General features: G+C 46.1%; 1 protein-coding gene across 1 annotated transcript in view; it reads left to right on the top strand.

Annotated features, from left to right (window-relative positions):
* The first annotated feature begins 637 nt into the window (after positions 1 to 637).
* LOC126181183 (cytochrome P450 3A8-like) overlaps positions 638 to 11473 on the top strand; it is a 292903-nt gene continuing 282067 nt past the window's right edge. Inside the window, exon 1 of the mRNA XM_049924751.1 lies at positions 638 to 819. Within this exon, the coding sequence (XP_049780708.1) occupies positions 749 to 819 (71 nt within the window). The 5' untranslated portion in view covers positions 638 to 748. The remainder of the gene's footprint in view (positions 820 to 11473) is intronic.

Here is an 11473-nt window from a genome sequence, read left to right as displayed (position 1 = left end):
TCTCGATGTCCACGGGTCGTTAAACCGAATCTTCTTTCCTTCCTTCTTCGAAACCAGTAACTGCGGCATTTATGTGAATAAATAGCATTATTAAAAGTGATTGCTTTTTCTTTTCTCTGCAAGAATCAACCTGTATTTTGAACACAGCCACTATTTTAAAATGTCAGTTCTCGACAAAATAGCCCTAAAATCAAATCGATTAATTTTAGATACTGGAGGGTATCGGGACATCAGGCCTACCTTGTATTAATGAAGATCGTATCAAAATCCCTACAATAGTTCATGAGATTAGGCGTCACATACAGGCAACAAAAAAAATAAATAAATAAATAAAATAAAAAAAACGCAGCTAGGGACTCCAGTTTATGACTGTCCGCAAAGTTATTATTACGGCAGAGATATCAGCGGCAGAGTGTAGCAGTACTCATTTGCTGCGGAACACTGCGGCGAGCGAGCAAGGACTCCAGGGGACTCGGTGTTCCTCCAGAATAGACTCGGAGGCGACGGGGGCGTCGGCGTCTATTTCCAGCAGACAGGAATGCGCCGCGCGCACTGCAAGGCGAGCTGCGTCTAGGGTTGGAAGGGGGGGAGGGGAGGGGTGCGGCCCGCTGCCCCCACCCGGCCGCCTCCAGCCGCGCCCACCGCGCCGCTCCAGACCTGTGGCTGCACCGAGCGGCCCATTCAGTTGAGCCCCGCCGGCGCAGCACAGTACGGACTGCAGCTGCAGACAGCTCTGAACCACAGCACCATGGTGGACTTTGTGACCGCGTTCTGCGTCCTCGCGGCGCTGGCAGCCGTCGCTCTCGCTGCTGTCTACAGGTGAGTCCTACTGACAGAATGACGTCATCTGTGCCGCACTGCGGGGACGGAGCCTGGGCAGAAGGCACCGAGGTTTCTGGTTCGATTCCCAGTAACTTTGATAACGTGCCAGTTAAAAGTAACAGCTTTCAGCAGTAAATAAATATGCCGGAGAGAGAGCTGTAGTGGATAAGACAAATAAACACCTGGTGGAGGGAACTTTATTGCAAATATCCGTTCCGTGTGGTGGAGCGAGAGAAAAAAAACTGTGTGCTGTACGCATCTCTGAGAGCCCTTTACAAGTATCATCTCACGACAGAGGTAGTAGACTTGTTGCTCAGTTACCACCCGTATCAGTTTTCTGAATTTCAAATGGGATGCGGCTCTATCATACTCTAGCCCTGCCTTAACGAGGAACTGGATCTTATGCCCTATTACTTTGCCGCAAGGTGCACTATGGTAATTATTATTAATGGCACAAAGGTCAAAAGTCACTATAGTATGTGGTATACTTGCCCGGATAGCCGGCTTTTTGAGAACACGGGAAGAGGAGCCTGACCCGTATTGAATGCGCTTCTGGGATTCACGACGCAGCCTGGTGAGACGGTTTCTTACACACTGGGCTAGTACCCACGCTCCGCCTAAGGTACATGCTACACAAACATTTAAAAAACGTTCTCACATTTGCACATCACATAGCGTCACAGACAGGTGGGTCGCTCTAATTCCGTTCTGGGGGGGGGGGGGAGGTGAATAGTGATGTGATGACCTTATATGTTTGGTCTCCTTAAACGCCCTCAGAGACAGCAGTATGTGCTATACCGACTAGCTTCCTAGGTGGAGGAATGAAGATTAGGTTTTAACGTGTCTTTGACGACGGTGTCATTGCACACGGAACACGAGGCAAAAAAGGAAATTAGCGAAATTTTTGTGAGATGAACCATCGCGCTACCCGCCTCAAGCATTCTTGGGAAATCAGGATGGTCGCTTAGCCGAGCGGTCTTAGGCGCTACAGTCATCGACTGTGCGGATGGTCCCGGCGGAGGTTCGAGTCCTCCCTCTGGCATGGGTGTGTGTGTGTTTGTTCTTAGGATAATTTAGATTAAGTAGTGTGTAAGCTTAGGGACTGATGACTTTCGTAGTTAAGTCCCATAAGATTTCACACACATTTGAACATTTTTGAGGATGGTCGAACGAGGATTTGAACTGCCGCGCTGCAGAATGAGAGTCCAGTGTCTTAATCGTTGCTCCACCTAATTCGGTAAATACTTAGACGTTTTGTGGTAGACCGTCTTGATAAGGTCCCTAAATGCTCTAGTATATGTCGTACCAGATTCTTCTATAAACTACCCTTAACAGATACTTCGATTTGTTCAGAACACTCCCATCGAAATTCACGATTCCCTTTTCCTTCCACTGCAACTAAGTTCACGAACAGGCGTCTCTTCACGTTGCTTTGTGATAACAATCCTGGATATTTAAACGACGTGATTTGCTGCAGATAGTTCTCACTTACGTTGTAACCGGACACTTTATGGTTCTTTCGCGTGCTCGTGGATACTATAGTCCATTGCACTTATTCATTTGAATGAGAATTGCCCTCCACTTTCTGGTTATTTCACGTGCTCGTGGATATTATATTGCACTTATTCATTTGAATGAGAATTGCCCTTCAGTACACTAAGATCGCCATCTGTAAGACCGGAACGAATCGTCCGCTCTGTAACAAAGTGTGCGTTTTTTTGAAACTTCCTGGCAAATGAAAACTGTGTGCCGAACTTAACTCTAACTAGGAACGTGGTATACTTCCTTCCTTCCTTCCTTCCATACGTGTTAGCCTTGAAAGCTGTGTGGGCTTCTGTGGAGTTTCGAGAGTAGGAGAGAGGTACCGGTAAAAGTAGGGCTGTTTGTCGTGCACGGATACCTCAGTCGGGATGATCATTATCCGGAGGCAAGCAAATTTCCAGATCCCGATTCACAGTTTTAATATGCCAGTAAGTTTCGCTATCCAAGCCTTCCGTATTTACTCCGGCTCCGTTATTTTCCTGTCGAGAACAGCGTAGTCGATGAAAAACTTGAAAATGCTGCTGAACCCATTTAGAGACTCGTTTGTTTTATCAGCCCCGCTCCCTGCCGCTATCCCTCCATATATCATGCCAGACGGCCGGCTGGGTATGATCACATGATAACAGATTGCCCCTCCCCACCCCCCGCCGCCCCATATGCCCAACAGAACGTGTCATTGTAGCGTGCCGGCCGCCCGTCGACAATTACGTCATTTCTCATTGGGCAAGAGATTAAACGCTCTTCAAATATGGCTAAGATGACGGAGTGTCAGGCGGACAGAACTTTAATGGCAGACTTTCTGTGAAAGATGTTTGTGGGACACACACAGTGCGAGGAGTATAGCAATAGAGGTGCAAGAAATGAAGAACTTAACGAATGCTTAATGGTTTCATGTGGTACACAGGCAGTAAAAGAGATATATATTATTACGGATAAGTGCCCGTCGACTCTGTATTTTGGCTTTTAGGTTTTATTTCCGAAAAAACGACAGACAGACAGATTAGGTATTAGATTTCATTTCCGATACAGAATACAGACATTCCATTGAGTTTTATTCATAAAATACGTGCCTCGTCGTTAGAAGTCTATCGCCACGCCTTCTGTTATGAGGGAACTGTAGGACATTTTTATAGTTCTAACAGTTACAAACCTGATGTATGTGTTGCTGCATTTGTTACACGATGTACAACACCACAATTTTTTGTCTTCCTTTTTGTAATGTGATAAAAGTTTCTTAAACTTATAGGGAAAATCTTTTATGTATCATGCATAGCCGGCCGGAGTGGCCGAGCGGTTCTAGGCACTACAGTCTGGAACCGCGCGACCGCTACGGTCACAGTTTAGAATCCTGCCTCGGGCATGGATGTGTGTGATGTCCTTAGGTTAGTTAGGTTTAAGTAGTTCTAAGTTCTAGGGGGCTGATGACCTCAGAAGTTAAGTCCCATAGTGCTCAGAGCCATTTGAAACATTTTGTATCATGTAAATAAATTCATAAATTTTTCACGTACTTTTTTTTTTTACCACGTTCCTCGGGCAACTATAAATCGCGATGCAGGTTTCGGGAATAAATTTTGACAATAATTGTGGGAATAAAGTCCAATGTGTTTGAAGTTCAAAAAATGGTTCAAATGGCTCTGAGCACTATGGGACTTAACATCTGAGGTCATTAGTTCCCTAGAACTTAGAACTACTTAAACCTAACTAACCTAAGGACATCACACACATCCATGCCCGAGGCAGGATTCGAACCTGCGACCGTAGCGGTCGCGCGGTTCCGGACTGAAGCGCCTAGAACCGATTGGCCACCGTGGCCGACGAGTTTGAAGTGCTTGCAATTTCTGCCAGCGGCAAAAAGGCGTAATGTAGCAAAACATCCTCTCCCCGCAGCCTACAGCCTCTCATAGCTATAGTTCTTTCTCAATTAATATGGTTGTATGACGTTCAGCAGTTCCGAAAAGCGTATTTCATCCGTTCTTAAATAAATCCAAAAATCAGCTGCTCCCAGCCTCTTAAGTAACAGAGCGTAAGTGATTTTCTTTCTTTGCACCAGTCGTTTCTTTCTCCACAGCTTTCTCTCGGCTTTTTCTTGGCATATTTAGTTTTAAAAACACCAAGGCAAATCCCAATTTTTTGCATCTGTGTACTATTAAGCGGCATCGCCTAAAACATAATCTCAGTGAAAGTAAGATAATTCGCAGTCGGTGGTAGGAACAAGGTGGTGCTGTAATCGCTCAGTGCAGTTGGTCGGGCAGCGTGTAGGCCGCCATGAAATTCGGGCGGCCGTTAAATCGGTGCATGTGTAGAACCGCTGACGTGGGAGAGGACGGCAGTCTGACCTTACGAGAGCAGGAGCGTCGTCAGCATACGCGACGAGCTGGTTCACGTGATTTGCGCTCTCAGCGCTCTCAAGCGGCCATTTTCGGCTTTATTTGGCTCTCAAACCATACAGAACGCGCGTATAACAGCTGCGTTAACTCTGTTATCGGTTTTCGAAGAATAGCGGAACACTACACAATCTCTGCGTACACTACACTACATAATGCTGTTAAACGATCTGGGCTACTAGTAGAAGTTATTCGTAAACTCAACTAAATTTTCAAACCATTGTCGGTTTTATATGGTTAAGGTATAGTATTTATTGTCAATTTGTGGATGCGTAATATCCATTTTTCTCGATGTTGTATTGACTACCAACACTCTAAAATGAAGCTCTTCATCACACATTTCAAGATCGAGATTCGATTCGTATTTTCACTCATATAGAAGAAGAGATTTTTACGTAGCTGCTCACCGTCATTTAAAACTATATTCACCAGCAAGACACAAATTTTACGGGGAGTTTCATAATACCGAAAAGGTCCTGTGTGTAGCTTGTGTTTTCTTTCAGAAACAGACTGGCAGTAACGTCAAGATTTCTGGCCACTGAGGAAACATTCGACTTTTAAGACAATACATCTATTAAACAAATAACAAAGACCCATAATCCTTAAGGAAACATAAGTGGAAAAATATTTGGATGTTGGTGGACCTGTTACCTTTCTTTGCACAACTCTCAGCTCACGGCGCTTTTAACTGTGCCACTTCGACATTGCAGCCGCTTCTGCAACTGTGGTATACACTGTCTAAATACTGTATCTACAGATGTTATTATTTGATGTTTAATATGGGATCTAGAGAAAAAAGACGAGCTTTTGATAGAGCATCACTGAGTCGTAGCACTGAAATGGGCCGGCCGGAGTGGCCGAGCGGTTAAAGGCGCTACAGTCTAGAACCGCACGACCGCTACGGTCGCAGGTTCGAATCCTGCCTCGGGCATGGATGTGTGTGATGTCCTTAGGTTAGTTAGGTTTAAGTAGTTCTAAGTTCTAGGGGACTGATGACCACAGCAGTTGAGTCCCATAGTGCTCAGAGCCATTTGAACCATTTTTGAACCACTGAAATGGCATACATTCGTAGCACCCTAGTTATATCATTACAAACATCAACTACAGGGAGCCTGTAGCTACCGACATGCTATCTCCGGTCATTTTATTATAACAAATAGTAGCTAAAACGACGCATTTTCTATAGATCCTCAATTTTCTGATGGTTTGAAACCGCTAATACTCATACCATGTACTATGTGATAAAGAAAATCCACCAAATACCATGTTTAACGCCATACAACATGGTGGCTCCTGTCTTCTACTTGTAACGTAAAAACATGTCGCGTACCAGTGCCGACGTTCCTCTCCGTTAGACAAAAATGTGACATGCCACATCCTCTTTTTTCACGTTATTCACGAGCTCCTCGCCCACGCTCCTTTTCACATCCCATGACAAGACGGCTTGAGTCAGTGTTGTTCGTTGGAATTCGACTCTGGGGTACTCAGTTCGAGCTCTTGTGGGAGAAGAATTTTTTTTATCTCCAGTATCTAGCTGGCAATGGGAGTAACGACTGTGGATCAAGAATCATGATCGCCTGACTTTTCACTAAAGTCGTCGATCAGATTCCAAACTTCAGCACAATGTCTTGAAGGGGAAGAACATGTGACAGTGTTGATGGTGACCCGTCTATCGGATTGTGATATTAAGCTCGGCGGGACCGTTACTGCTGATACGCTATGTGCTGGCATCGGGTTTGACCATGTCTCTTATGAACCAACCACTACCACTGCGCTGTAGAAACCATTACCGCTGTCATCGAAACAACACAGAGGTGTCTTGAGCCAACTGATAACGGTTGTCGTCTTTCTGTTTCTACACAATTACTCTGCAATTCGCCCTTAAGTGCTTGACATAGGGTTAATAGAACCACTTTGAGACCATTTGCCGACGGTATCAAAGTGTTCAAATGTTTGTGGATTCCTAAGGGACCAAACTGCTGAGGTCATCGGTCCCTAGACTTACACACTACTTAAACTAACTTATGCTAAGAACGACACACACACACACACACACACACACACACACACACACACACACACACAGCCACGCGCGCGCGTGCGTGCACACACGCCGGAGGGAGGACTCGAACCTCCGCCGGCCGGTGTGGCCGTGCGGTCTAGGCGCTTCAGTCTGGAACCGCGTGACCGCTCCGGTCACAGGTTCCAATCCTGCCTCGGGCATGGATGTGTGTGATGTCCTTAGATTAGTTAGGTTTAAGTAGTTCTAAGTTCTAGGGGACTAATGGCCACAGATGTTAAGTCCCATAGTGCTCAGAGCCATTTGAACCATTTTGAACTCGAACCTCCGGCGGGAGAGGCCGCGCAATGCGTGACATGGCGCCTCAAATAGCGCGGCTGCCGAGCGTTTCACTCTCCCGTTGCACATCGGAAAAAAGTGCACCTAACTCGTTCCATGTGAGGTCTGATATATTTTGTCGCGGTAGCTATTTCTCCGTAAGTAGGCGGCAGTCAAGGCATTCGAAGGATAAAGATTTGACCAGTGTCGTAATTATGTCCTGTGATGTCACATGCACAAACAGACTAGCACAGAAACGTGACAATATTTAAATGGATTCAGTATTAGTTTCGTAGTTCAGGTTGTGGTGACGGACGGATCTGTAGTGCAGGCAGAGGTGTAAGCTCGGTCCGAATATGACTGCTTGATGTTTCGAAGTCAAGAAATGTGAATATGAAGCCTTAGTTGTGACATTCCTTCTGTGGCGCAGTCCGATGTCTAGATTAGATTGGAAGGTGACAGCTTAGCTGTGAGGTAGCGTGGCCTACGAATCTGATGCCACGAGAAGAGGTATAAATTCTTGTTATGGCGCACATTGGAATTGATGAGTGTTTCGAATGGTTCAAATGGCTCTGAGAACTATGTGACTTAATATCTGAGGTGATCAGTCCCGTAGACTTAGAACTACTTAAACCTAACTAACCTAAGGACATCACACACATCCACGCCTGAGGCAGGATTCGAACCTGCGACCGTAGCTGCAGCGCGGTTCCGGACTGAAGCGCCTAGAGCCGCTCGGCCACAGTGGCCGGCGAGTGCTTCGTTCCCGCCTTTCTATGACGTGTCATGTCGGCAGGTAGAATACTTCCCGACACAGTAGCACACTTAACACTGGATAACGTGCCAGAGAAAGGTGACTGTAAATCATATCCACCAGAGCGCAATTCCTACACCTGATCGCCATATTGATAACGTTTGTGGTTGCTTTCATGGGGTATAAAATGTTTTACTTGCGTGAATGTTGAGCTATAGTCGTTCAGTTGAAAAGAATGCAGCTTAATTGCTCACCCATCTTTGTCCAGACCTTAGTGTGTCCCTCTTCTACGTAATGAACTAGTCGTCACGCTAGTTTACATGATAATCTTTTGTCTTTGCGTTGATGCAAATTGATGTTACGTGAATGGAAAGTCGAACAGAAACTTTACTCGGCCAGAATAGCACAGTTAACTGTGGGATGCAGCTGTTGAGCTAGCTCGTTTTTTAAGGATCGGTAATTTGTCAGTCGAGAAGAAAACACACAGCTTTGCCGAACAGTGGAAGTCTGTATTATGAAGAACGGGAATTTCATTCATATGCTTCTATGACAGCAGATTGACTGTGTATTCATTTGGAGTATACGCTGAAGGCTGTCGTCGTTCTATAAATCTTTGTCTGTACAGCCGTGTCCCCAGTTATGAAAGTTCTAGACGGGGGGAGACTGCAAGCCGAACTGGGATCACAACGCTTAACTTCTGTTGTTTCGTAGGCTACATGCCGCAGGCTTTATAAAGCTATTATCCACCTCATAATTTCTGACAACCATGATAGTTGTGCGACGGACTGTAAGCACAAGAATCCCTGTGGAGTTCGGGTGCAGCAGGGCGGTATCGAATTTACGTTCACGAAACATTAAGTAACTTATAAAAGTAAAGGTCGGGAAAAGGTTGTGCGTAATTGAGTTTGAAATCGAATCATGTGTTATCATAGCCGGCCGAAGTGGCCGTGCGGTTGTAGGCGCTGCAGTCTGGAACCGCGAGACCGCTACGGTCGTAGGTTCGAATCCTGCCTCGGGCATGGATGTGTGTGATGTCCTTAGGTTAGTTAGGTTTAAGTAGTTCTAAGTTCTAGGGGACTAATGACCTCAGAAGTTGAGTCCCAAAGTGCTCAGAGCCATGTGTTATCATTTTTGACCATTACGTACAGTGTTGTACTCCGAAGTTGGTAGCGATAGGAAAGCTGTCAATATCGATCAACACAGATTTGTATCGATTTACCTAATCCTACCAAACATTTCGCCGAGAGTCTTACAGTTCGCGTATAGTGCTGGTAGATTAGATCTACGTGTGCGGGCAGGGAGCTGGGTTCCTGTCCCGTCCCAACACATCGTTTGAATTTGCTAAAGTGTATCACGCCTCTATTAATTTTCAAAAAAACTTTCGATAACATTTCGAAACACTTGAATGACTGAAATTTTCTAATTTAGAAATAGAGCTTCAAAATTACTGAGGAACGCTTGTGGAGCAGAGCGTGTTTGAGGTGATGTCACTACTTGCAAGAGGTGATGACACACTGTCGGCCACTTCGTTATACGAGCAAACAGGCGTACACCTGCTCGGCTGCGCTAGGCGTGGCGTGGCTGGGTATGTATATGGCTACCCTCCAGTGGGCACAGCTGACTCAAGGCAAGGGGCTCGCCACGGGTTGGTCGCACCACTTAGCTCCTAACCTCCTTGTGCGATATTAGTCTGGCAGTGGAACGACGGAAAGCTAACTCTCAATACATACTATTATTACGCTAAGTACGAGGCAAGAGGTCATGACAGTTCGATACATCTATACACGACGAATCACTGTGAAGTGTGTGGCAGAGAGTACATTTTGTTATGGGATATATTAGAGGTTTTCCCGTTGCATGTAAGGGCGGAGCGTGGGGAGGACGCCTCTGTGCAAGCTGTTACACATAGGGAACTGAAAACTGTCAGACCATAAAGTTGCAGACCGATGTTTATCGAACTTTGTGGAGATGTAAATCACGTAAAAGAGATATTAAATGATCAAACTTCCATTCCATTTGGAACTGATGTCCGCCATCGTCGGTATGAGGTGTGACGCCCATGAGCGTGGAAGCAAACTATTTCCGAATGTGAACTTCACGAAATTCTTGCCATGCGCCTAAATACATTCTGTCTCGATTCGTAAATATAGCTAACTGGAGCTTGGTAAGAAAGCAAACGTCTTCCCAATGCATCCCAGACATGCTCTGTGTCTGACAAATCAGTGGACCGAGAAGGCCAGTCAAGGATCCGTACGTACTTCAAAGCATTTGTGGTATGAAGTGCAGTAAGGGGCGTTGCATTATCCTGCTGGAACATGCTATCTTTTTACCCTCGTCATATATTCATATACTGGCGGGCATTCAGCCTCCATTTAACAATTACGAAATCAGTGCTATTCTGTTAGTTAATGTTCTCCATACCATGATTCCAGGAGGCGCAGAGATGAAGATCTCACGAATCGCAGCTTCCACTGATCACTAACTGAGGACACGCTGGTGTCGAACTGATCATCACAAACACAAGCGAGACTCTTAGCTGAACGCCCCAGAATGCCACTGCCTTCGAATTGAGTTCTGCTTTGCACCACGCCAGCGTCTGTTGTCTCTGATACGGGGTCAGTAGCAAGCGACGTACGGCAACTCGATGTCGCAACCCTGCTTCTAGTACTCTACACCCGACGGCTCGTGAGGACACCCTGCCTGTAACCTCTGCCCTGATTTCAACTGCTGCCATCCGTCAATTTGTCAGAGCCAGTCGAGCAATCGTACTATCTTCTCACGGGTTGGTCGCTCTCTTCTCACGGTGGAGTCATTGGGAAAGGAATCCTGTCTACTCTCCCTGTCACACTGATGGTCCAAATGTCTCTGAGCACTATGGGACTCAACTTCTGAGGTCATCAGTCCCCTAGAACTTAGAACTACTTAAACCTAACTGACCTAAGGACATCACACACATCCATGCCCGAGGCAGGATTCAAACCTGCGACCATAGCCATCGCGCGGTCCCAGACTAGCGCCTAGAACCGCTCGGCCACCCCGGCCAGCCACACTGTTGTCCTGGATCTGTCTCGTCACCACTCGTACTGTAGAAATTAAACTACTGAATTCTGCCTTTGCGACCTGTCGGTACGATGCTCCTGTGTCTCTCATGCCAATAACTGGATCTATCTTAGAGTCTGCAGGATGGCGACAACGTGCACGTGCACATCCTATAACCATGCTGTGTAGCGATATCCACCAGAAATGTTCCGGTAAATCAGACGTGCGTAAAAACTACACCGCTCTTAATCTGCACAAATGGCTTACTTCTGTTGTGAAAATAAGGATGAAATTTTAGTTAGCGTTTCCCAAAGGCACCGGCCTGGGCGGTATCCGAATTTACTCCGCAGAGGACTGCGAGGTGCGCTGTGAAGCCAGGTGTTTACAAAATCGTTACACGATTTCATTGAGATTGCCTGGAGGAGTCTTTTCAGAATGGCAAATTGAGTCTCATCTCCAAGCAGGTCACTTACATTTCCCGATGAAACTACCTGTCGGAACTCTGCAGCCGTGTCTAAGTACACTGTAAGACAAATCAGGAAGGAATTATGCAAATGACACGGAAACCGGTAGATGTGATGTACATCTACTGAC

Source organism: Schistocerca cancellata, chromosome 1, assembly GCF_023864275.1.
Source record: "Schistocerca cancellata isolate TAMUIC-IGC-003103 chromosome 1, iqSchCanc2.1, whole genome shotgun sequence".
Taxonomy (NCBI): Eukaryota; Metazoa; Arthropoda; class Insecta; order Orthoptera; family Acrididae; genus Schistocerca; species Schistocerca cancellata.
Note: the sequence above shows the minus strand (reverse complement) of the source record. Positions and strands in the feature narration are given on the sequence as shown.